Source organism: Scyliorhinus canicula, chromosome 11, assembly GCF_902713615.1.
Source record: "Scyliorhinus canicula chromosome 11, sScyCan1.1, whole genome shotgun sequence".
Taxonomy (NCBI): Eukaryota; Metazoa; Chordata; class Chondrichthyes; order Carcharhiniformes; family Scyliorhinidae; genus Scyliorhinus; species Scyliorhinus canicula.
Genome location: NC_052156.1, coordinates 24,223,003 through 24,250,451, shown reverse-complemented (window position 1 = coordinate 24,250,451; position 27,449 = coordinate 24,223,003). Strand labels below are relative to the sequence as shown.

General features: G+C 45.5%; 1 protein-coding gene across 3 annotated transcripts in view; it reads left to right on the top strand.

The window, feature by feature from the left end:
* The window catches only part of LOC119973930 (ATR interacting protein), a 59,924-nt gene extending 33,366 nt beyond the window's left edge, over positions 1–26,558 (top strand). For 2 of the 3 annotated variants that reach the window (XM_038812585.1, XM_038812586.1), the window contains 7 exons: positions 5,355–6,089; positions 8,817–8,840; positions 12,007–12,149; positions 17,567–17,658; positions 19,124–19,210; positions 20,788–21,040; positions 26,304–26,558. In XM_038812585.1, coding sequence (XP_038668513.1) covers positions 5,355–6,089; positions 8,817–8,840; positions 12,007–12,149; positions 17,567–17,658; positions 19,124–19,210; positions 20,788–21,040; positions 26,304–26,377 — 1,408 coding nt within the window. In that variant the 3' untranslated portion in view covers positions 26,378–26,558. The remainder of the gene's footprint in view (positions 1–5,354; positions 6,090–8,816; positions 8,841–12,006; positions 12,150–17,566; positions 17,659–19,123; positions 19,211–20,787; positions 21,041–26,303) is intronic. The other variant, XM_038812587.1, reaches the window with a different exon arrangement.
* The last annotated feature ends 891 nt before the right edge of the window (positions 26,559–27,449 follow it).

Sequence of the window (27,449 nt, the reverse complement as noted above, 5' to 3'; positions counted from 1 at the left end):
CCCTGTGCAGCACCTTCAGCTGAATTAAGCTGAGCCGTGTGCAAGAAGAGGACGAGTTCACCCTCCCCAGGGCATCCGCCCACGTCCCATCGTTGATCTCTTCCCCTAGCTCCTCCTCCCACTTTGCTTTCAGCTCTTCCACCGAGGCCTCCTCCTCTTCCTGCATCATCTGATAAATTGCCGAGATCCTACCCTCACCGACCCACGTCCCCGAGAGCACCCTATCCTGCACCCCCCTAGGCGGCAGCAGCGGGAACTCCGCCACCTGCCGCTTAACAAACGCCCTAATCTGCATATACCTGAAAGCTTTCCCGGGGGGAGGCCCCACTTCCCCTCCAACTCCTCTAAAATCGCAAACTTCCCATCGAGGAAAAGGTCCCCCATCCGCCTGATGCCTGCCCTATGCCAACTCCCAAACCCATCATCCATTCTCCCCGGTGCAAACCGGTGATTGCCCCGTATCGGGGCCCACACTGAGGCCTTCACTTCCCCTCTATGCCGCCTCCACTGCCCCCAAATTTCGAGGGATGCCACCACTACCGGACTCGTAGAGTACCTTGCCGGGGGAGTGGGAGCGGGGCCATCACCAATGCCTGCAAACTCGTACCCACACAGGACGCCACCTCCAACCTCTTCCATGCGGCACCCTCCCCCTCCATCACCCACCTGCGAATCATTGCCATGTTCGCAGCCCAGTAATACCCACACAAGTTGGGCCACGCCAAACCGCCTACCTCCCTTCCTCGCTCCAGGAATACCCTCCTCACTCTCGGAGTCTTCCGTGCCCACATGAACCCCAGAATACTCTTATTAACCCTCTTAAAAAAAGCCTTCGGAATCAATATGGGGAGGCACTGGAAAAGAAACAAAAACGTCGGGAGCACCGTCATCTTAACTGACTGGACCCTACCCGCCAAAGAGAGCGGCAGCGCGTCCCACCTCCTGAACTCCTCCTCCATCTGTTCCACCAGCCTCGAAAAGTTTACCAGCTCCTAGCTATCTGGACCCCAAGATATCTAAAGCTCCTCTCCGCCCTCTTCAACGGGAGCTCTCCTATCTCCCTCTCCTGGTCCCCCAGGTGCAGCACAAACAGCTCACTCTTCCCCATGTTGAGCTTGTAGCCCGAAAAATCCCCAAACTCCCCAAGTATCTTCAACACCTCTGGCATCCCCTCCACCGGATATGCAATGTACAACAGTAAATCGTCTGCGTACAACGACAGCCGGTGCCGCCACACACCCCCCCCCCCCCCCCCCCCCCCCCCCTACACAATCCCCCTCCAGTTCTTCGAATCCCTCAGCGCCATGGCCAAGGGCTCAATCGCTAACGCGAAGAGCAGGGGAGACAAGGAGCACCCCTGCCTCGTCCCCCGGGAAAGTCGAAAGTCCTCTGACCTCCTCCCGTTCGTCGCCACACTCGCTACCGGGGAGCTATACAGCAACCTCACCCAGCTGATGAATCCCCCACCAAACCCAAACCTCCTCGGCACTTCCCACATGTAGCTCCACTCCACCCTGTCAAAATCTTTCTCCGCATCCATCGATGCTACTATTTCCACCTCCCCAGCTGCCGACGCCATCATCATAACATTAAGAAGCTGCCGTAAATTGTCATTCAGCTGCCTCCCCTTCACAAACCCCGTTTGGTCCTCATGGATCACCATCTTCCACCCTCCTGGACAGTACCTTAGCCAACTACTTTGCATCCACGTTGAGGAGCGAAATCGGCCTGTAAGACCCACACTGGAGGGGGTCCTTATCCCACTTCAGGATCAGTGAGATTATTGCTCTAGACATCGTCGGGGGCAGAGCCTCCCCTTCCCTCGCCTCATTCAGGGTCCTCACAAGCAGCGGGCCCAGCAGATCTGAAAACTTCTTATAAAACTCCACCGGGAACCCGTCAGGTCCCGGTGCTTTCACTGTCTGCATGCTCCCCAGCGCCTCCATCAGCTCCTCCAACTCGATTGGGGCCCCCAGACCCTCCACCAGCTCATCCTCTACTCTTGGGAACTCCAGCTTATCCAGAAAGCGGTCCATCCCGCCCACCTCCTCGGGGGCACCGCCCCTCGTAAAAGGATCTGAACACCCCATTAATGTCCCTGCCACCCCGCACCAAGTTCCCTCCTGCATCTGTGACTCCCCCTATCTCTCACGCTGCCTCCCGCTTCCGGAGCTGGTGGGCCAGCATCCGACTTGCCTTCTCCCCATACTCGTATACCGCCCCCTGATCCCTCCTCCACTGCGCCAACGCCTTCCGGGTGGTCAGTATATCAAACTCCGCTTGGAGACTGCGACGCTTCCTCAAAAGCCCCTCCTCCGGGACATCCGCATACCTCCTATCCACCCTTACTATTTCTTCCACCAACCTCTCCCTCTCAACCCTCTCCCCCCTCTCCCTGTGCACCCAAATTGATATCAGCTCCCCTCTAACCACTGCCTTCAGCGCTTCCCAAACCACCCCAACTTGCACCTCCCCGTTATCGTTGGCTTCCAAATACCCCTCTATACCCCTACGGACCCGGCCCCACACTTCCTCCTCTGCCAGAAGCCCCACATCTAACCTCCACAGCGGGCGCTGATCCTTTCTCTCCCCCAGCTCCAGGTCCACCGAATGCGGAGCATGGTCAGATATGGCTATCTGGCTGAATACTCCGCCCCCATCACTCTTGGGATTAGCGCCCTGCTGAGAACAAAAGAGTCAATCCGGGAATAAGCCTTGTGGTCATGGGAGAAAAAGTAGAACTCCCTACCTCCCGGCTTCAAAAATCTCCAAGGGTCTACCCCTCCCATCTGATCCATGAACCCCCTCAGCACCGAGGCCGCTGCCGGCCTCTTACCCGTCCTAGACTTCGAACGATCCAGAGCCGGATCCAGCACCGTATTAAAGTCCCCTCCCAAGATCAAACCCCCCGTCTCCAGGTCCGGATTCCGGCTCAACATTCGCCGCATGAAGCCCGCATCATCCCAGTTGGGGGGCGTACACATTGACCAGAACCACCCGCTCCCCCTGAAGTCTACCACTCACCATTACGTATCTACCTGCACTGTCCGCCACCACTCTCGACGTAACAAACGACAAGTTCTTGCCAACTAAGATCGCCACCCCTCGATTCTTCGCATCAAGCCCCGAGTGAAACACCTGCCCCACCCAGCCTCTTCTCAGCCTCACCTGATCCGCCACCTTAAGGTGCGACTCCTGGAGCATAGCCATGTCTGCTCCCAGCCCCTTCAGGTGCGCCAAGACCCGGGACCGTTTCACCGGTCCATTCAGCCCCCTCACGTTCCATGTGACCAGCCGAACCTGGGGGGTCATCCGCCTCCCTCTGCGTCGGTCAGCCATAGCTCTCCCTCGGCTCACCACGTGCCCGGAGAACCCCAACCTCCCCCTTCACCAGCTGTTCCCCTACGGCCCCTGTAGCAGCAACCCGGTACCACCACCCCCCCCCCCCCCCCCCCCCCCCCCCAAAGCTAGGGCCACCCTAGCTGCGTAACCTCCACCATTGTACTTCCGTAGGTCAGCCGACTCCTGCTTACCCCGGCTGCTCCCGCCATCCCGATGACTCCCCCCCCCCCCCCCGATGCAACACAGCCACCATTCCCCCCTACCAGTGCCGGCCATGCCCACTACTCCTCCAGCGTGGGAAGAAAGCCTGCGCTTGCATCGCAAACCCCGCCCCCTGACCTAACACGCGAGGAAAAAGACGGGCACATGACCCAGCGGGACTGCTCCCCAACCCTCCACCAGTGAAAAAACGAAAAAGCACCCAAATAAATAAATAACAGCCCCAAAAAGCGAAAAAGCAGAACAGCAAAAAGGCAACATCAAACACAGCCAATAAAAACGAAAGGATACCAAGGAGGACAGCGCCTCCAGACTATGTACATCATTCCCCAACCCCCCAGTCCTCAGTTCGAGTCCAACTTCTCTGCCTGGACAAAGGCCCAGACCTCCTCCGGAGAATCAAAGTAGAGCTGGTGGTCCTTGTAGGTGACCCAGAGGCGAGCCGGGTGTAGCAGGCCAAACTTCATCCCCTTCCTCTGAAGCACTCCCTTCGCCCGATTGAAACCAGCCCTTCTCTTCACCACCTCCGTGCTCCAGTCCTGATAGATCCTGATCTCTATTCTCCCACCTGCTGCTCCTTTCCTTCTTCGCCCATCTCAGCACGCACTCACGGTCAGCGAAGCGGTGAAAGCGGACTAGCACCGCCCTAGGCGGCTCGTTCGGCCTGGGCTTCCTCAACAGCACTCGATGGGCCCCCTCCAGCTCCAAGGGTCCTTGGAACGACCCCGTGCCCATTAACAAGTTCAGCATCACAACCACGTAGGCCCCCAAATCCGAACCTTCTAGCCCCTCCGGGAGGCCCAGAATCCGCTGGTTATTCCGACGGGAGTGGTTCTCCATCTCCTCCATCCTTGCCAGCCATTTCTTGTGAAGCTCCTCTTGCGACTCCACCTTCACTGCCAGGCCCAGGAGTTCGTCCTCGCTCTCCGAGGCCTTTTGCTGTAGCTCTCGGATCTCTGCACCCTGAGCCGTCTGAGTCGCCATGAGCTTGTCCAGCGAGGCCTTAAACGGTTCCAGGATCTCAGCCTTCAGCTCTCTGAAGCAGCGATGGAGCTGCTCCTGCTGCTCCTGCGCCCACTGCTGCCACGCTGCCCGTTCCCCGCCCGCCGCCATCTTGTTTTTCCTGCCTCGCACCTTTCTCTGCTCCAAAGCCGTTTTTTTGACCGCTCCCTGGTCCAATCCATCCACCGGCAGATAAGCACAGTGGATGTGTTCCCACCTGGGGAAAAGTCCAACCAGCACTGCTGCAGGCCCTTAAAAGAGCCCAGAAGACCATAAATAGCGGGAGCTACCGAACGTGCGGCTTAGCTCCGCATCACCGCAACCGGAAGTCATCTACAGCATACTATTGAAACAGTTTGTTTCATTTGGAGTATCATTACTCTGGTGTTTAATATGGTAGTGATCCAATGTGCATATAACTGCCACGATATTTAGCCTTTATTAAAGATCGAAAGCTAAAAACTTCTCAATTTATAAAAAAATGTGAATAGATGATGAATCTACAAAGTATACTTTTTAAAACAGAAACTTTGTTGCAGTACTCAATCATTTCAGGACACAGCATTTAGGTTGCATGCAGAAAGTCTGGAATTAGGTCCTGGTTTTCATTGATGTTTCAACTTGCCTCACGTAGCATGTTTCACAGATTCAATCTAATTTGCCAAGTTCACTCAGCCATTATGGGTCTAGATTCATAACTGTAGACGCAGCCTCGCTGGACTATCCAGAATATGTGTAAAGTGAGAAGACATAATAAAAATGTGCTAAAATAAAACCGTTTATCTTTGCAGTGGGTCTTCATCAACGGGGAAAACTTCTGAAGCTGGAACGAAAAGAACCCTTTCAAGTCTTAGTGACCTTCAGCACTTAGCCATGTGCGGCATTAACATGCTCATCTTGGACCAGGAATCATCAGAAAAAAAATTGGACACAAGAAAAGTTCCTCTCCAATTGAGAAGTCAAAATGACTTGCCTGGTGCAGTTCACCTTTTGCCACTAATAGAATATTACCTTGATATTTACTGCCAAGCTTTGCACACTGAAAAAGCAGGAAGAAGCCCTACTGGAAGTAGAAATTGCTGCCCCTCCAGTTCTGGGGAATCTGTTGCCTCAAATGTGGATGATTGCTTCAATAATTTGGAACACTTCGCACTTGCAGCACTTGGTGTTTTGTATCACCTTGTATCACATAGTCATACAGTTGGAAAATTCTTGTTGGCCCCTACCTCCAGTCACAACAGTGAAGACGGCACTGTCTTAACTACACAGTTACATAATAAAAATACAGCACTCATCAGGCATAGAAATGAAGAGGAAGCAGGACCTTCTGAGCTTGACAAGGGGCACATCCAACAACAGGAATTGGTTGATGCAGAGCAACCTCAGCACCACTTGTTCAACAAGTTGCTGCAGCTTTCTGATCCTGTAGTTATAAGTGTCTCTCACCAAAGAGAAAATCTCCAGAATCAAAGCCTAAGAGTTTTAGGGAAGGTTGCTGAAAGTGCTACCACTGAACTCTTGTGCAGGTAATGAAAGGCAGAATAGGATATCTCACATTGTGGTTAATAATCGTGATACATGTCAGTGAAACTTTAACCCCAGATCAGTAGGATCCAGGTTAAATCACCATTGTGTGCTGAGCTAGCTGACAATAGCTGGGTTGACAGTGAGGGTGCTATGATTAGCTTCTACTCCCCTCAGTTGGATAAAATTGGCTTTGATTCTTAGTCCTGATCATTTTCCAGTGATCCTTTCAGGTAGTACCCAAACGCAAACCTGATCTGATTTGGGTGTGGTGCTTTTCTGTTGGTTAGCTTTACCATCTGGACTCTCAAAAGAAAATTAGATCTCATCTATGGATATCAGCCCAACGTTGGGATTGTCATTGCAATGCCAAATCTACTCTGCTGCTGAAACAGTATGTTTAATAATGTGCAGTACTGGAGCTGGTGGAGGCAGCCTCATGTAGGGGTACAACTTTAGGGGCACTGTTAACGGCACCTCCGCTGTTCTTGCCGGCTCGGTACTGCACAAGCCCGGTGGTAGTGGCGGCCTTGAGGGTGTGGGGACAGTAGCGGAAGCACATGGAGTGGAGGGGGCGTCAGTATGGACACCTATTTGTGGCAACCGCCGGTTTTCACCGGGGGGGTTCTGGATGGGGGGATTTGGAGGTGTCTGATGCAGATCGAGAGGTTTGGGGACCTGTTTCTTGACGGCAGCTTTCCGTGCTAGGAGGACTTGGAGGAGGAGTTTGAGCTGCCTGGGTGATATAGGTTCCGCTACCTGCAGATGAGGGACTTTACACGGAGGCAGGTTTCGACCTACCGCCCCAGGGGATACAGGACAAGGTAGTGTCGAAAACGGGAGTGAGAAGGTCTCAGAAATTTATGAAGAATTTATGGAATGGGAGGGAACCCTGATAGAGGAGGTAAAGCGAAATTGGGGGGGGGGGGGAGAGAGAGAGAGAGAGAGAGAGAGAGAGAGAGGTGTTGGGCAAGGAATTAGAGGCGGGATTGAAGGAGGATGCCCTGAGTAGGGTTAATGCGTCCTCGTCGTGTGCCAGGCTTAGCCTGATACAATTCAAAGTGGTCCACAAGGCGCATGTGACTGTGGCCTGTATGAGCAGGTTTTTTGAAGGGGTGGAGGATAGGTGTGGCCGGTATGAAAGAGGGCCCGCAAATCATGTCCGCATGTTTTGGGCAGGTCCAAAGCTTAGGGGATTCTGGCAAGGATTTGCCGATGTCATGTCCACGGTATTGAAGGTACAAGTGATTCCGAGTCCAGAGGTGGCGATGTTTGGTGTGCCGGAAGACCCAGGGGGCGAGAGAGGCTGTTGTGTTGGCCTTTGCCTCCCTGGTAGCCCAGAGACGATCTTTTTGGCATGGAGGGACTCGGAAGCCCCGAAATCAGGGGTATAGGTCAGTGACATGCCGTATTTTGCAGGCTTGAGATGATCAAGTTCACCCTGAGAGGATCGATGCTAGGGTTCGCCCGGAGGTGGCAGCCGTTCATTGACTTTTTGGGGGGAAATTAAGCTGTCAGCAGATATAAGAGGAGGCATGTTAAGGGAAAGAGGGAGGCAGGGAGAGTTGGTTGAGGTGGGAAATAGTTGGTGGGAAAGGGGGGGACGGGGAAGCTGTGTCTGTAGGCCATGTCGGCTGGGTTTGGTTGTTGGTTGGGTGGGCGGTAGCTGTTCTGTTATTTTGTTTCCTCTTGAAAATTCTTGTTAAAAATTTATATATACCGTAATAAAATATTTTTCAAAAAAAAAAGATAATGTACAGTACAGATTATAGTGGCAGATATTTGTCAAGATTTTCAAAGGATTCTGTAACAAAACTTAAAAGTAAAATGTGCTGAAATGCTTGCCACTACAACATTTCTAGATTTTAATTGCATTATATAATTCAGCAACTGCAGCAAGCATCCAGAAATTTGCTAGTTTAAATTTCTTAACTGAAAAAATTGTTTTGTTTACTTTAACCATGATTTCACTTTTAGAAGAAATGTTTTCGATAGATTGATTTAGCAAAAGGTGAACCTTCCAAGTAAATGTAAAAATGACATAACAATGGTCCGATTATTGTGGAATATTTGTGTGTTGAACAAAATTGTTTGTCCAACCTATAGATCATCTGATTGCATTGTTACCCTGATGTTGAGCAACCTTTCAAATACTAAATTACATTGCGATTTGTTGCTTCTGTGGGAAAACAGTTGAGCTATTCAGACTTAGTATTCCAGAACATGGTCAGTTTTGCTTGGCAGAGGTCGAAGGAGTGGGCTGTCAGGAATGCTTTTGTGCACCTACAGGTAGCTTGCTGTTCAATATATTTTCAGATATCTAGGGGTGGATTTTAACTTCTGCAGTGGAACAGGTAGAGAGCTTGTTCTGGTTGGCATGAGACCAAAGACATTTGAATGCTTGGGCCTTATTATCGTGCCAATGTTAAGCTGTACAACTAGAACAGCACCTTGCTGCTGTTTATCGGATGTGGACTGGTGGTGCCATGTTGCGTGCATTGGAGGTATGGCTGCTAGCTAGCTGTCAACCATGTCTGAAGAATGGTCCGATTATAGAACCCCTATGTGTGTGTGTGTATGGGGTGGTGGGTGGTGGGGGGGGGGGGGGGGGAGGGGTGCAACAGCTCATGACATTATAGTGGGGCTTAAAGGAGCCTTCCTGCTCCTTCAAATGTCCAAAAAAATAATTTCTTACTTTTTTCTACTTCACTGCAACTGGGCAATTTAAGGAAAAGGCATATAACTGCACAAAGGTAAGTGGCAGGTCAGCTGATTGGTCAGAAAATCATGGCAGAGAATGACGAAAAGCTTCACCAGGAGAACAAAATTAGAGTATGAGCGGAAATGTGATGACGGGTAGTAAAAGTTTCTACAGGTATTTTAAAAAAGTAAAGAATAAGTAAAGTGAGTGTGGTCCTCCAGAGAATGACAGTGAGGAGTTATTGGTAGAGAATACAAGGCCTTAGCAGATGCAATGAACAATTACATTGCTTCTTTCTTCACTATAGAAGATACAAAAATATTCCCGTAATTGCTGTAAATCAGGAGGTAGAAGGGAGAGAGAAACTTGATGAAATTACAATAATTAGGGAAGCTGATAGGGTCTTAAAAGAGATGGCAAATGAGCTGGTAGATGCTTTGGTGTTCTGGAAAGGCTCCATCAGACTAGAAAGTGCAAATATGTCCCCTCTATTCAAGAGGGAGAGAGGCAGAAAAAAGGAAACTAAGCTAGTTAGCTTGACGTCTGCTGTGGGGAAGCTGTCAGAATCAATCATTACAGAGGTTATAGCTGGGAACTTGGAAAAACTCAAAGTAATCAGGAAGAGGGAGCATGGTTTTGTAAAAGGGAAATATGTTTAATTAATTTATTGGCCTTCTTTGAAGGAGCAACATGCACTGTGGATAAAAGGAAGCTTGTAGACTTACTGTGATTTCCAAAAGGCATTTGATAAGGTGCCAGATCAAAAGTTATTGTAGAAAATAAAAGCTCATGGTATGGGAGGTAACATACTAGCATAGATAGAAGATTGGCTGGCTTGCATAAAACAAGAGACGAGTATGCATAAATGTTTTTTTTCCTGATTTGGCAGAATGTGACGATGGAGTCCCTCAGGGGTCTGTGCTGGGCCCTCAACTTTTTATAATTTCTATCAATGACTTAGACAAGGATTCCGAAGGCATGGTCGCCAAATTTGCAGATGAAATGAAAAATGAAATGAAAATCGCTTATTGTCACAAGTAGGCTTCAAATGAAGTTACTGTGAAAAGCCCCTAGTTGCCACATTCTGGTGCCTGTTCGGGGAGGCTGGTACTGGAATTGAACCCGCACTGCAGGCCTTGGTCTGCTTTACAAGCCAGCTATTTAACCCACTATGCTAAACCAAAGATAGGTACGAAAATATATTGTGAAGACAACATGAGGTAGCAGGTGGAGAGATAGGATGAATGAGTGGGCAAAAATGTAGCTGATGGAGTATAATGTTGGAAAATTTGAAGTTGTTCACTTTGGCAGGAAGAATATAAAGCAGAGCAGTACTTGAACTGAGAACAACTGCAGAATTCTGAAGTTCAAGGGGATCTAGGTGTTCGACTGCATAAAACGTTAGTATGCAGGTACAGCAAGCCATTAAGAAGACTAATGGAATGCTATCCTTTATTACAAAAAGAATTGCACATGAAAGTAATGATTTTGTACTTCACTTATACTGGTCATTGGTGAGACCAGTTTTGATCTCCTTATTTAGGGAAGGATGTAAATGCAAGGGAGGCGATTCAGAGGAGGTTTTCTAGATAGATATTTGTAATGAGTGGTCTGTCTTATGAGGACAAGAGATACAGACTGGGCATGTTTCCACTGAAGTTTAGAAGAGTGAGGAGTGCCTTCATTGAAGTATGTAAGATCCTGAATGGTCTTGACAAGGTGTACGTGGAAAGGTTGTTTCCTCTTGTGGGTGAATCCAGATCTAGAGGGCACTGTTTTAAAACTAGAGGCTGCCTTTCTAGGCCAGAGATGAGAAACTTTCTCTTTTGAGGGTTGGGCAACTTTGGAACTCTCTGCCTCAGACGGCGGTGGAGGTGGGGTCATTGAATATTTTTAAGGCGGCAATAGATAGATTCATTTTAGGCAAGGAAACTAAAGGTTATCAGGGGTAGATGGGGGAATGTGGAACTCGAAACACAAACATTTCCACCATGATGCTGAATCCTTGAGTAGGCTCAAGGGGGCCGAATGGCCTACTTCTCCTATTTTGTATGTTTATATTCCAGGTACATTCTGCACCCAGTTAACCCTGAAGTTGCAACAAAGAGCTATGCACAAAAGGATCATCATCTTCATTCTCAACACCCAACCCAGGTGTCAGAGAACACTGTTCAAAATTTTCACATTGTTTCAGTAACAATATTGTATTTTTAACAGTGATGGCAATGTAATGTGTGTAAGGATGATTTGTTTTCATATTAACCACTAGGGTGCTAGAGGTTGCAGGTGGTGCAGTGGTTAGCACTGCTGCCTCACAGCGCCAGGGTTCGATTCCCACCTTGAGTGACTGTGGAGTTTGCACCTACTCCCCATGCCTGCGTGGGTTTCCTCCGGATGCTCTGATTTCCTCCCACAGTCCAAAGATAGGTGGATTGGACATGCTAAATTGCCCCTTAGGGTGAGGTTACAGGGCAGGTGATAGGGCCTAGATAGGGTGTTCTTTCAATGTGCCGGTGCAGACTCACTGGGCCGAATGGCCTCTTTCTGTACTGTAGGGATCCTATGAACACCGGCAAAAATGCAGAAATGTCTGCTATTTCTAAAATTGCCTTTGAGTCAGGGAGAGGAAACTCTTATAAGAACATAAGAATTAGGAGCAGGTGTAGGCCATCTGGCCCCTCGAGCTTGCTCCGCCATTCAATGAGATCATGGCTGATCTTTTGTGGACTCAGCTCCACTTTCCGGCCCGAACACCATAACCCTTAATCCCTTTATTCTTCAAAAAACTATCTATCTTTACCTAAAAACATTTAATGAAGGAGCCTCAACTGCTTCACTGGGCAAGGAATTCCATAGATTCACAACCCTTTGGGTGAAGAAGTTCCTCCTAAACTCAGTCCTAAATCTACTTCCCCTTATTTTGAGGCTATGTCCCCTAGTTCTGCTGTCACCCGCCAGTGGAAACAACCTGCCCGCATCTATCCTATCTATTCCCTTCATAATTTTAAATGTTTCTATAAGATCCCCCCCCCCCATCCTTCTAAATTCCAACGAGTACAGTCCCAGTCTACTCAACCTCCATGATTTTAGCTCTTTGCTCAGCTGCATTTGTCAAACATACTAATGCTAAAGAAATGGTCATTAGGTGACATAATCTGCTGCGGTTTTCTTTTCTCCAGTTAGTTATTTTGCCTACGTTTATTTGGATTTTCTGTCAGGTTCCACCAGTTATTAAGCAGCCAAGTGCTGCTGCGATGCCTGTCGCCAGATTCTTCATGCTCCATTGTTCAACTTGTCGTTCAGCTCCTGGCAAATCTTACAGATCACGTGGAATTGGCCTCGAGGTTCTGCTCCCAGTCGGGTGAGACAAATTTGCTTTAAATTAATTTATTTTTGCATTTTTTTCAATTCGGGGTCAAATGTTCTGTTTGCAAACACCATGCATGAGCATTTTCTGGAGCAACTAAAAATTAGTAAAAGTCTTCTTGACAGCTATTTAGAAACAAAATAAGGACTGATAGAAATGAGGCTATGACAGGTGAGGACCTTGAGAGGATTGTTATCACTAAGGAGGTAATGATGGGCAAGCTAATGGGGCTAAAGGTAGACAAGTCTCCTGGCCCTGATGGAATGCATCCCAGAGTGCTAAAAGAGATGGCTAGGGAAATTGCAAATGCACTAGTGATAATTTACCAAAATTCACTAGACTCTGGGGTGGTCCCGGTGGATTGGAAATTAACAAACGTGACACCACTGTTTAAAAAAGGAGGTAGGCAGAGAGCGGGTAATTATAGGCCAGTGAGCTTAACTTTGGTAGTAGGGAAGATGTTGGAATCGATCATCAAGGAAGAAATAGCGAGGCATCTGGATAGAAATTGTCCCATTGGGCAGACGCAGCATGGGTTCATAAAGGGCAGGTCATGCCAAACTAATTTAGTGGAATTATTTGAGGACATTACCGCTGCAATAGATAACGGGGAGCCAATGGATGTGGTATATCTGGATTTCCAGAAAGCCTTTGACAAGGTGCCACACAAAAGGTTGCTGCATAAGATAAAGATGCATGGCATTAAGGGTAAAGTAGTAGCATGGATAGAGGAGTGGTTAATTATTATAAAGCAAAGAGTAGGGATCAATGGGTGTTTCTCTGGTTGGCAATCAGTAGCTAGTGTTGTCCCTCAGGGATCAGTGTTGGGCCCACAATTGTTCACAATTTACATAGATGATTTGGAGTTGGGGACCAAGGGCAATGTGTCCAAGTTTGCAGACGACACTAAGATGAGTGGTAAAGCGAAAAGTGCAGAGGATACTGGAAGTCTGCAGAGGGATTTAGATAGGTTAAGTGAATGGGTTAGGGTCTGGCAGATGGAATACAATGTTGACAAATGTGAGGTTATCCATTTTGGTAGGGATAACAGCAAACGGGATTATTATTTAAATGATAAAATATTAAAACATGCTGCTGTGCAGAGAGACCTGGGTGTGCTAGTGCATGAGTCGCAAAAAGTTGGTTTACAGGTGCAACAGGTGATTAAGAAGGCAAATGGAATTTTGTCCTTCATTGCTAGAGGGATGGAGTTTAAGACTAGGGAGGTTATGCTGCAATTGTATAAGGTGTTAGTGAGGCCACACTTGGGGTATTGTGTTCAGATTGGTCTCCTTACTTGAGAAAGGATGTACTGGCACTGGAGGGTGTGCAGAGGAGATTCACTAGGTTAATCCCAGAGCTGAAGGGGTTGGATTAGGAGGAGAGGTTGAGTAGACTGGGACTGTACTTGTTGGAATTTAGAAGATGAGAGGGTATCTTATAGAAACATTTAAAATTATGAAGGGAATAGATAGGATAGATGCGGGCAGGTTGTTTCCACTGGCGGGTGAAAGCAGAAGTAGGGGACATAGCCTCAAAATAAGGGGAAGTGGATTTAGGACTGAGTTTAGGAGGAACTTCTTCACCCAAAGGGTTGTGAATCTATGGAATACCTTGCCAGTGAAACAGTTGAGGCTTCTTCATTAAATGTTTTTAAGGTAAAGATAGTTTTTTGAAGAATGAAGGGATTAAGGGTTATGGTGTTCAGGCCGGGAAGTGAAGCTGAGTCCACAAAAGATCAGCCATGATCTCATTGAATGGCGGAGCAGGCTCGAGGGGCCAGATGGCCTACTCCTGCTCTTAGTTCTTATGTTCTTATAATGGTGATTAAGAATTGTAAAATATCGGGCATCATGGTGTCGTAGTGATTAGTACTGCAGCCTCACGGTGCCGAGGACCCAGGTTCGATCCCGGCCTTGGGTCATTGTCCGTGTGGTGTTTGCACATTCTCCCCGTGTCTAAGTGGGTTTCACCCTCACAACCCAGAGATGTGCGGGGCAGCAGGGTAGCATGGTGGTTAGCATAAATGCTTCACAGCTCCAGGGTCCCAGGTTCGATTCCCAGCTGGGTCACTGTCTGTGTGGAGTCTGCACGTCCTCCCCCTGTGTGCCGGGGGTTTCCTCCGGGTGCTCCGTTTTCCTCCCACAGTCCAAAGATGTGCGGGTTAGGTGGATTGGCCATGCTAAATTGCCCGTAGTGTCCTAATAAAAAGTAAGGTTAGGGGGGGGGGGGTTGTTGGGTTACGGGTATAGGGTGGATACGTGGGTTTGAGTAGGGTGATCATGGCTCGGCACAACATTGAGGGCCGAAGGGCCTGTTCTGTGCTGTACTGTTCTATGTTCTATGTGCAGGGTAGGTGGATTGGCCACGCTAAATTGCCCCTTAATTGGAAAAAATAAATCAGGTGCTCTAAATTTATATAAAGAAAAGTTGTAAAATATGCTTCTAAATGCTATTATTTAATTCTATTGGGGTGTTCAGCAGTGGCAACAGTTGCAGAACTAAACTATTTATAACTTTTAATATCCAAAGAATAATGGCTTGCACAGCAATGCTGAGCTCAAGTATGTTTGTTTTCTCTTTTTGTTTTAGAAAATATTTTATTAAGGCATTATAATTTAACAATTTTAACCATCAGGTATCAAGAAGAATAAAACAATACACCCCCCCCCCCCCCCAACACACACGCAAACAGGACCTTCTTAGCCAGCTCCCTTTCCACTGATTTTCCTGACCTTGCTCGGCCTCCCCATGCCGCCCTTTACCCCCCTCCATCTGCTGACATGTTTGTTTTCTCTTATTTGCACGTGCACATTCAGTTTAATGGTTGTTTGTGGGAGAGAAGCGAGGCACTTCAATTTTGAACAATACCACCCCAAATAAAGACCAGAAAGAATGCGTAAAATGTATGTCCGGTGTCAGCTGAACAATACGCACTTTAGAGATGTCTGTCATGTGTCTGTGTTTGTTCAGCTGCCATTTATTTTGAGCAAGTGTTGAGGGTTGCTTCCTGCTTTTAGATACCAATTTTGGTATCTTGACACAATTTATGAAAGATCAGCATTGTCTCAGTTCAAAGCATTCTTTCTCCAGATATACGCAAACATACACATGCCCCTATTTTTAGCAGCCCAAAAGTTGTCCAACAAGATATTTCCTGATATTTTAACAGCTTAGACTTTTAAAACTGAACTGCATTCAGTGTTGACCTCCAAACTTTTGTCAGCCCTCCAAACCGGAACAATGAAACTGGATATTTTTACTTCTTGACACCACTATGTAGTGTCTTGAAAGTTTTCTATGTTAAACGTACTCCAAAGAGCAAGTTGTAATTGAAACTTCAACTAAAACCTGAATGTTGACTCTTGGCTTGCAGCATTTGTTACATTCCTATTTCTAATACATTGTGCCGACAGATTGTGATTTAATAGGATTTATATGTTGGGATGAATTTTTACCTGTTTTTGACCATCAGCAATGACGCATGTTAGTTGAAGATGTTTGTCATAATCTGCTGAGGGTATATTTTGGTTGTTGATCTGGATCTTCATAAATAAGCGTAGCAAGAATTGTTCACTTACATAGAACAGTACAGCACAGAACAGGCCCTTCGGCCCTCAATGTTGTGCTGAGCCATGATCACCCTACTCAAACCCACGTATCCACCCTATATCCGTAACCCAACAACCTCCCCCTTAACCTTACTTTTATTAGGACACTACGGGCAATTTAGCATGGCCAATCCACCTAACCCGCACATCTTTGGACTGTGGGAGGAAACCGGAGCACCCGGAGGAAACCCACGCACACAGGGGGAGGACGTGCAGACTCCACACAGACAGTGACCCAGCCGGGAATCGAACCTGGGACCCTGGAGCTGTGAAGCATTTATGCTAACCACCATGCTACCCTGCTGCCCTTACGCCTGCATCGGTTTTCTCTTCAGTTGTTGAGAAATGAGGGCAGCTGTTAATAGTAGCACTGGGTGGCAGTGGAAAGGATAGCTGTGGCTGACTGCTCCATGGAACCATTAGAATTATTTGTGTTAGCCACAGCTTATGAACTTCATCAAATTTTAAGGCAGCAGTGTTAGTGGGCTAACCTGTTTGATTTTTGGAAGCATATTAATGAAAAATCATTTGTTTTAATATGCCCTATAAATGTAGAGTCACAGAGCCTTATTTTAGAAGACATTTCCATGGTCCCTGGGTGTCGGTTGCATTCTGCCTCTTGCCCAAGTGACCTTTTTCATGTTTAACTCTCAATGCTATTAGACTATTTAACTCCACACAATTTCTGAGACCAATCCCATCCCCCTTCAATCTGGAACTCAGACCTGCTTGCTGCCATAAATTGTTGGATAACTATCAGAATACTCGTTGACTTTTTTAATTACTTCTCTGGTCTGATGTGAAGAAGTCAATTGTAGTAGCATTTTCTCAGATTAGGATCAAAACAGAAAGATTTTAGTTCACGTGGATCAGTTGCACCCTGGTAGTGCATTTGCCAGCTTGCTCTCCAGGAAGCTGCTTTTTGTGTCTTATGCAAATTATTTGCTTCATTTTCTGTTCTTCCTGTGATTATAAGTTAAATTATCCCTAATTGAGAAGAAAAACAGAGAGCAGTTCCCAACTGCTGGGTGTATAGTAAAGGTAGCCCAGTAAAATAAGCACACAAAAATATTCTTTCCTGAGAAGAAATATCTGACTCGTGCAAGGTGTATCTGCAGGAAAACATTACTGAGATCAGAAAATAACTTGCAGTCCCAGGGTTTGCTACTCATAGTGCATCATGCTCCAGCACATTGTTTTTATTGTAACTTAATATAATAAAATCAAAGCTGGATTCTTGGGACTGATGCACAGTACCAGGAAATCATACAGTTCGCCATTGCAATCCATTTGCTTCACCCAAAAGTGCTAATCATTCAATTTGTATTAAATTGACACGACTTGACTATAATATAAAAACAACCTATTGGTCCTGAACCGAGTCGGATTGCCATTCTACTCTGAGTTCGTTATCTTAAAATCCAGCAGTTCCTTTCTCACCCGACCGTCTGACTCAGGCTGGGCAGAATTAACTAGTGCAATGGGTTCCCAAGGTCTTTTTGTGAATATTTTGTTTTGAGTGCTGGAGAGTTGGAGGCAAGGAAACTGTAAAGCAGGTAAATTTAAAGGCCCAGCCATGTTGTGAAGTCAGGGCGAAGGTAAGTTTGTAAAGTAAGTGGATAGCTGGGGCTGGGGGTCGGGTCGAGTGTTGAGGGGTCCTGGGAGATTAGGGCTGGGTGAAGGGGGAGTTCTTGGCGGCATCAGGGGTAGTTCGGAGCTCCAACATTACAGGCCTATGCTTCATAATGTTGACTTTCTTGATATTTATAAATTTTATAAATTTGTGTTCTCTCCTTCTAGCGTCATGCCTGTTTCTTAGCCTATATACATATGCTTCCTCCAGACCTGACAGCGCTGCTGCAGATAGATTATGGCTCCAGCTTGAACAAGAGGTAAATTCCAGAAATATTATAAATATAAAATGATATAATATCAATATAAAATCTTTGTAAATTAACAAAGAACATTTTTAATTAATTGTGTGCATGGTGTAAATCATTGCAACTCATTCACCTGAAGCATTTGGATAGCCATGGCAGCATAAATTTTGAATTTTTTAGTGCTCTCCTGAACTGAAAATAATGCAAATTTGCAGCTTCTTGACATAGTTGTGGTGCAGTTTTGTGAAATGTTATAAACTCATTGAGTAGACATGCAGAAGAAACAATATTTACTTCCAATTTTCTGTTTTGAATTACATTTACTCCAAATAACTTTAGAACCTTGTTAAAAATTATATTTGGGTATTTGGAGTTGCAAAAAGGACCAGAGAAGAAGTTTAAAAAAAATAAATTTAGAGTACCCAATTATTTCTTTTCCAATTAAGGGGCAATTTAGCGTGGCCAATCCACCTACCCTGCACATCTTTGGGTTGTGGGGATGGAACCCACGCAGACATGGGGGGAATGTGCAAACTCCACACGGACAGTGACCCAGGGCCGGGATCCAAAGGCCATTGAATAAGTTGATGTGAGCAATAAGCCTTGCATGGTTTAGGAAAATGACAACTAGTTTGTATAGGAAAAAAACACAGAATTACTGTCAAAGAAATATGATGTAATTCGGAAAAAATATATTTTCAGGATGAGTTGGGCAAGGAACTAGAGGCGGGTCTATGGAAGGATGCTGTGAGTAGAGTCAACACGTTCTCATCATATGTCAGGCTCAGCTTGATACAATTCAAGATGGTTCACAGGGTTCACATGATGGTGGCCCGGATTAGCAGGTTTTTTCGGGTGGAGGACAGGTGTGCAGGAGGGCCCGCAAACCATGTCCACGTTTTCTGGGTGTGTTCATAGCTTGGGAGATTCTGGCAGGGATTTGCGGATGTCGTACCTGGGTGGTGCGGAGTCGAGGGGTGGCAATCTTTGGAGTGTCGGAAGACCTGGGATTCCAGGGAGCGAGAGAGGCTGACGTCTTAGCCTTTGCCTCCTTGGTAGCACGGAGACTGATCTTATTTGCATGCAGGGACTCGGAGCCCCCGAAAGCGGGGGTATGGGTTAGCGGCATGGATGGGTTTCTCAGGTTGGAGAAAATTAAGTTTGCCTGAAGAGGATCAACTTTGGGGTTTGTCAGGAGGTGGCAGCCGTTTATCGACGACTTTGGGGGAAACAAAACTGTTGCGGGGGGGGAGGAGTTAGTTTAGTTTAGGCGGGATCAGCGAGAGGAGATGGAGGGGAATTATTTGTATATAAGCCATGTTGGCTGGGTATAATTGTTGGTTTGGGGGGGTGTTATGTACTGAATTATGTTTACCTTTGTATTTGTATTTTTTGTTATGTAATGCCTTAATAAAATGCTTTTTTTTAAAAAAGGAAAAACATTTTTTCCGTTTTTGTGACTTGTCCACATCATTAGGTCGTTCGATTCCTCACCAAATTTGGCTTGGCCCATTCTGGTGCCAGCGCTGCGTTGGTAGAATCAGACTGTCCATGCAATACGGAGGTAAACAATGAATTTGTTATGCAAAATATTATATGAATGTTTATAACGGAGTCTTCACATTTGTCTAGTTGGCCTGAAGCAGACCACCTAAAGAATTATTCAAGAGCAAGATTTGATTATGCGGTTTGTTCAAAGCTGGTTTCGGATACAGTACCAGTTGAGTGTCAGGAGGAAAAAACAGCTGCTTAACTTAAACCTGTGCAATGCAGATTCATAGCTATTGACCAGTTTGACACAGTTATGCTGTGTCCAGTTTCAGGCCCTGACTCAGAATTTATGCTCCCATTGGATTATCTCTATTATCAGTATGAAGAGACAGTGGGTGGGATTCTCCCGTGCGGGGCGGGGGGTCCCAGCGGGACGGAGTGGCGTGAACGACACCGGCGTCGGCCCAGCCCAAAGGTGGGGAATCCTCCACCGGAGTGGTTTGCACCCCGCCGGCTGGCGTGGAAGGCCTTTGGCGCCACGCCAGCCGGGGCCGAAGGGACTCCGCTGGCCGGCGCAAGTCTGTGCACGTGCGGGAGCGTCAGCGACTGCTGACGTCATCCCCGTGCATGCGTGGGGGGGGGGGTCACCATCGCGGAGGCTGACACGGTCGACGCGTAAGAAAAGAGGAAAAGAGTGCCCCCACGGCACCGGCCCGACTGCGGATCAGTGGGCCCCGTTCATGGGCCAGGCCACTGTGGGGGCACCCACCTGTGCCAGATCGCCGCGTGCCCCCCCAGGACCCCGGAGCCCGCCCGCACCGCCAGGTCCCGTCGGTAAGGGACCTAGTCTGATCCACGCCGGCGGGACCGGCAAAAAACCAGCTGGACTTCGGCCCATCGCGGGCCTGAGAATTCGGGCAGCCTTGGGGCCCATTGAGTCGCGCCGGTCCCTGCCATTTTCCGAGGGGGGCGGCGCAACTCACGCCTCGCCGACTTTTGGAGGGCCGGAGAATTGCGAGGACGGCGGGGGCGGGATTCACGCCAACCCCCGGCGATTCTCCGACCCGGTGGGGCGTCGGAGAATCCCGCCCAGTATATTTAATCTAATGCTGCACTTGTGGTAGGGTAGGGTAGGTGGATTGGCTATGCTAAATTGTCCCTTAATTAGCACTTGTGGTATAAATATTATCTTCAAGCATTCTCCCTTAAACATTACTGAAGATTTTACTTAATTTTTATACCTGTAAAACTTTGACCAGAAGATTTAAACAATGTTTTGTGTCTTAGTTCCTCATGCAGTTCGGCACTTGGTGTCCGATGGGACATTTGTCTGATAGTTCCCAGAGCTGTCAGTCATACAGAGTTATTCTTGCTTCTATTCTTTTTCTATGCATTGGGACATCACAGGCCAATATTTTGTTCTTGTGTCAGCCATTAGTGATTTCCCTTTCCAGAGAGGTGTGACATTGACAGAAAAAACTTCCATCGTCTAGACCATATTTCCTTCAAGCTGGAGAATATATGCTTTTAGAGTGAGCATTTGATAGAAAACTCAGTTGGCGAGCTCCAGGAAATTGGGGGGGTTTCATTGTGTATAAGCAAGAACAAACCGTGAAAAGTATTTTTTATGCTCTTTTTGTTACAATGCAGGTCTTGAAGACTTTAATAGTCATGTTGCATCGACAGTGGCTGACTGTTCGAATATCCCAACAAAATATTTCTTCTCTGGGTAATAAAGCTGTGGTGCAGTTCTTGCGAGAAGCTGTTTTGCTGCTGCACTGCCTTTCACAGAGAGACAAACATTTTACAGACCACTGTTTAGATGTGTTGCACCTATATGATCAAGTTATGCATGGAATCAAAGCTATTTTTAAAAAAATACCAGATCTCGAAGAAAGTGAAGGTGAGAGATTTGTTGTAAATGTATTACATTAATATATTTGATTAATGAAATGTGTCTAAGAACAGAAGAATTTTGAGGAACAGAAAAGTTCCAGTGGGCCATAATAAGCTCATCTCTAACTCGTAGATCAATGATTCCTAATCAACTTCTCTCCCAGTCCCAAAATCTTTTCTCCTATCTATTTTTTTAAATTTTCTAATTAAGAGACAATTTAGCATGGCCAATCCACCTACCCTGCACATCTTTTTTTTTCAAATAAATTTAGAGGGGCCAATTATTTTTCTTTTCCAATTAAGGAGTAATTTAGTGTGGCCAATCCACCTAACTAGCACATCTTTGGGTTGTGAGGGTGAAACCCACTCAGACATGGGGAGAATGTGCAAACTACACGGACAGTGACCCAGGGCCAGGATTCGCAGCCGGGTCCTCAGCACTGCAGTCCCAGTGCTAAACACTGCGCCACATGCCGCCCCCTACCCTGCACATCTTTTGAGTTGTTGGGGTGAGACCCATGCAGATACGGGGAGAGTGTGTAAACTCCACACAGTGATCCAGGGCCGGGATCGAACCAGGTCCTCGTCGCCATGAGGCACTGTGCCACCATGTCGCCCTTTACCAGATTTATTTTTTCAAAAATGTTTGGTAGAGATCTTCATCTGGGGAGTCGGATTTGGAAGAATATTATGGGAAAAATAATACTTGGAACAGTGGAACTGCTTAGGGCCAGTTCTTTATAAGAAGCCGAGTATAATCCAAAAACATTGTCACAAAATTATAAAAGTTTACAGCATGAATGACGCTGTCGTATTCATTCTGGCTCTTTGCTGAAGCAATTGTACAGAAAAATAAATTCAGTTCTGAATAGGCATCCAGTTCCAAGTACAATAAGGTAGTCATCTTATTTGTTCTAAAAGAATGGATTTACAATAATTATCTAATACCCGTCCTATATTTCATTTATGGTTAAGTAACAAAACCAAGTCAGTTTGGGGGGCAAGGATGTAGAGTTACTTGGACCCTCTGAGTTTCTCTTTGGCACAAGCCTGAAAGCTCAGGTTTAATTGCAATGCAACAAGTTTATACATGCAATTTTAGGCTGAATTGTTGTGAATAAGTTCAGCACAGGTCAGAGTTTTCTTGTTACGCTTTTTTAAGCTCCAAATGAAGATAAGTTATATCAGCAGAGTATAATCGAGCATAGTCTTTCACAGTTACTGGGTCAAAATCCTGGAACTCTCTCCCTAACAGAACTGTGGGTGTTCCTGCATTACATGGACTGCAGTAATACAAGGAGGCAGCTAACCACAACCTTCTCAAAGGCAATTGGGGATGGGCAATAAATGCTGGCCTTGCCAGCGACACCCACATTTCTTGAATTAATAAAAAAAACATTCATCATATTCGGATACCCTTCAGGTATTACACTAGGCACCTCTTTGTGTTTTGCACCACTGAAAACTAACAATAACAGCCTATTTATAGGCAAGTGAGTTTTGCCCAAGTCCCTGTTTCTCCCCCATTGGTTCCTACTTGTCATATTACATTTGGTGCTTCTTGTTCAGTAATTTCTCTTCATACCTGGATTTGCCTTTTCATGCTTCAACGTTCTTTATTTTCTTGTTTTGTTTGTACAGCAATTTGTTTTACTTTCCTATTGTCTATCCTTCCACCGTTGGTCATTTTTTTGTACTGCCTTGCTGATCTAATCCTCATTTCTCAAATTGTTCACTTATATTATCTTGCACAGCAGGCAAGGCGCGATCAACATAACGGGTAATGCTATATCAGTCGAATAACCTGTCTCGGCCAAGGATATAATTCTGCACTGGTCACTATCTCTCATCATTCATAATTTCTTCATACTTTGTTTTCACTATCTGTTATTATTTTGTAACATGTGAATGATATGTTTTTGTGAAGTTCCTGTTCTTTGGTTATGTATTTCAGACTGGAGCATAATATGTACTTCCCAATTCTCATGAACCAGAGAAGCAGATTCTTCTATTTTCTTTATAGCAAATACTCTTAACTAACTGAATTGTTGCCAACTGGATTGAACCACAAACATCTATTAAGAAAACAAAATCAGTTCCCTGTATACGTTTCCCATCATTTGTTGGCACTGTCATTGCAGAGTTTATCTTGCATTCTCTATATCCTACTGTTACGATCCCAGTTGGTGTTACCATTGGACAGCAAGGTCCCAGAATGGAACCCTGGCTGAATAGACCATGATTTGTTTCCTCAGAAATGTGGATGTCTGCCAATTGGCTTTTTACAAAATATTAAAACATTTATTAAACACGAAATGATTGACGATAACAATACTTCTTCACCCCACCTATATGTTCATAAATATACACAGATTTTAAGGATAACACAGGTTTCAAAACATTTGTTGTACTATAATGTTTTCCGCAAGTACATAGTCCATGTAAACCAACAAGCCAACTGTGGTCAGACGCACCACATTCTGCAACCAAGTGGTAGATGGCGCCCAATATATCTTCTATGGATTTCTACTCAATCCACCCAGATGCTTATCACACTGTGAGGCAACTGGTCTCACGAACTCCAATTTCCACTCGAGTGTTTCCAAACTCCATTCTTGATGAAACAAGCCATAGAATCTTCTCCCGAACATTGCTTTCTCTCAGATGTTTCACCACTGATCCACTTTCAGCATTTCGATCTTTCCTTTTAATATTCCTTTGCCTTGAATTGCCAAACTTGAACACACTCTCTCAGGTACACAGCCATGCCAATAGGACATGACTTCTTCACAGGCTCTATTAAGGTTTTAGGATTACTTCAATAATTTGGCTTCTTGCTGACCGACGTCACCAGGTTTGCACCTATCAGCTCTGTCTTTAACTGGGATCCTCTCTCTGCCCCTTTCGTTAACTTCAGTGAGCAGTACCTTTTGTCCCGTTGACTTCAATCTTTCTGGGACTTCTCTTTTCATTCCCTGTTTTTTTTCAATAATCTTTACGGTCACAAGTAGGCTTACATTAACACTGCAATATAGTTACTGTGAAAAGCCCCGAGTCCCCACATTGCGGCGCTGGTTCGGGTAAACAGAGGGAGAATTCAGAATGTCCAAATGTCCTAACAGCACGTCTTTCGGGACTTGTGGGAGGAAACCGGAGCATCTGGAGGAAACCCACGCAGACACGGGAAGAATGTGCAGACTCCACACAGACAGTGACCCAAGCTGGGAATCGAACCTGGGACCTTGGAGCTGTGAAGCAACAGTGCTAGCCACCATGCTACCGTGCTGCCCCCCCCCCCCCCCCCCCCCTCCCCTCCCCGGGTTGCTAAGGAACAGCCGAGTCTTAATTTAAGCTCTGTTTGTATACATGCTGTAAGCCCTCTAATCACAATGCAGGAAGTTCGAAATTAAACTAAAACCCCCATACATGAAATTTTAACGTGAATCTAGAAGTTTTAACCCTTTCTTACACAGAAACAGTTAAACTCATCCACATCTATACGTTGTTTCTAATACCCAATATTTAAAACAACCTCTGTTTCCTGACACCACCGTGATAGTTGAGCTGAACCGAACAGACAGCTTTTCATAGCTTGCAGTATCATAATCTACATATGGAGCATGAATGGTGATCACTGCTGTATCTGCAATAGTCTGGTGGCCTCCATTTATTTTTTAAAACATTTTTTTTGAGTACCCAATTAATTTTTTCCAATTAAGGGGAAATTTAGCATGGCCAGTTCACCTACCCTGCACATCTTTTGGGTTGTGGGGATGGGACCCACGCAAACATGGAGAGAATGTGCAAACTCCACACAGCCAGTGACTCTGAGCCAGGATCGAACCTGGGACCTTGGTGCCGTGAGGCATCAGCACTAACCACTGCGCTACCGTGCCGCCCCGGTAACCTTCAATAATAACCACTTTTGCAGCTACTGCTCCATCTCCAACCTCCTTTCCGTGCATTGTCCTTGAATGTGTGGTCACCTCAAATCCATGTCCAACTTTTCCAGAACTCCTATGCTTTAATCCCTTCCACCAGTTTTCCGCCCTTGTCACAGTACCAAAACACTCTTTATCAAAGTCGCAAATTACATCCTATGTGACTGTTGCAAAGGTAAACTACCAAATCCAATCCAATCCAGTCCTTGTCCTTGTCGACCTGTCTGCAGCCTTTGACAGGGGTTACCGCGCCATAGTTCGTTAAAGCCCTGCCAATGTCCAACTAGATGTGGCTTCACTTGCCTGGTTCCATATCTAATTGTAGCCAGGGTATCCCTTGCAACACTTACCTGCCTGGTCCTGTTCCATTAATTCTGGTGTAACCCAACTCCAAGGATCTATCCTTAGCCCCTCCCATTTTTCAGCTAGATGCTGCCCCCTGGTGATACCATCTGAAAACACAGCATTAATTTCCACATGTACACGGATGACATCCAGCTCTTTATCGTATCACCACCTCTCCTGACTCCTTTTAAATTATCAGACTGGTTGACATCCAGTACTGATGGGTAGAAATTACCTTCAATTAAGTATTGGGAAGGTTGACGCAATTGTCTTTTTTTAAACAATATCTTTCTCACCATGTGGATGTCACATTTCTTGCCACCTAGTTGCCCTGAGAAGGTGATAATGGCAACCTACTTGAATCACTGCAATAGCAGTTTGATCCTGAACCACTGGCTTGCTCGGCCATATCCGAGGGCTGAGAGTTAACCATGTTGTTGAGAGACTGGAGTCACTCATTTAGGCCAAGCTGGGTAAACTTGACAGTCTCACAATGAGCATTAGATAATCAGTTGGATTTTCACAATAATCCAACAGCTTCATAGCACCCACTGCCAGCAGTGTCAAAAAAAGTGAATTCATATTTTGAAACAGCCAATGTAAGATTTGCACTTAAGCCTATTAATCAATAGACCGGTAACACAATCACTACAATACAATACAGTACCCAAGTGTTGTATGTAAACAGAATAAATTACTTTAAATTGTGAGGAAACACCTGAGACTTTGTTCACATGAACAGAGTTGTGATTGATCATTACATTGCTTCTTTACTTAGCTGCTTCATAAACTGTTTCATCAACTATTACCTGGAATTATGTTGATTGTCACCAAAATAATTAATTCTATTTTTAGAAAACTGCAGAACTCATCCAAACTCCTGCATTTTCTTTCTAATGTTCAGGTGAAATAGTTCCTAAAGTATGAAAAGTCTTGCTTTACAAAATATGTATACTGTCTTATTTATACTAAGTCTTATTTCAGAACTAGCTTTGGAAGACCTTTGTTCCAACGAGCCGGAAGTCGAATATCAGGAACTAGAAACTGATGGAACTTAAAGTGCTGTACTCAGAATTTAAGGGACTTCATCAAGTTCATGTATTTGTGCAAAACATTGATGTCGACATACTTGAATGCACCCAATTGTAGTCTGATTTAACTGAGCTGATGTTTTTCAGTTATTTTCACTGCAAAATTAAATGTCAGGAAAATCATAAATGAATTTGTTTTAAAGGACTAGTTTGGTGGGTTTCATTTATGAAATAGATGCAACAGTTGAAGCAGAAAGAAAGATTTGGTAGTTAGTAACTGCAGCCATGTATCTCACAGATATCACAGTCAATGACAGTCAGCAAATGTCATCTTTTACTGTTTTAAAATGAGATATATATCTACTTTTTATACACGTGCCTTACAGTAGAATTGATTGTTTATTAACTGTGGGCTATGAAACGCTGTTTAAAAATTTGCACAAGTATACATTTTTGTTTGAGTTTATTATCAGGGAAACAGAGGTATTGGAGTGCAATATTTTCAGATTCCAGGATGCAATGCTCTGCAGGCTGAGTTCAGTATAACAAAAATGGCAAATGTTCAAAACACTCAGCAGGTCAGACAAATCTGTGGAGAAAGAAAATAAGTCACTATTTCAGGCTTTGGGCAGAAGTGAAACGTGAACATTTAAAAAAAAAAAGAATCTCCACAGTTATTGCCTGATCTGTGTGTTTCCAGCATTTTCTTCTTTTTTCTTTTGGACTTGTAGCATCTGTGGCTTTGTGTACCTGTGTGTTGAATGAGTGTGGCACGTTACAATTTCATCAGCCAGTGGCTTGGGTGACCAGTCCAAAGAAGTTTGAAGATGAAATATTGTCGATTGAATGTCCATTTATGTGGAATGAAAATGCTTAATTTGTAAACCTCGTCAGATTGATTAATGTTTTTGTGCTGGACAAGTGTTGGGATCACTGCAACTTCAGAGATGTAAAATATTTTCTGAACTTTTTCTGAATTCTTTATAATAAATGTAAAATTCTAAACATTTTATGATTGTTTTGACTGTCTCTTTTAGCATAGTATACGTTTTCACAGTCCTTCCTTATAACAAGTTCTATTTTGAATTATTAATGGTTA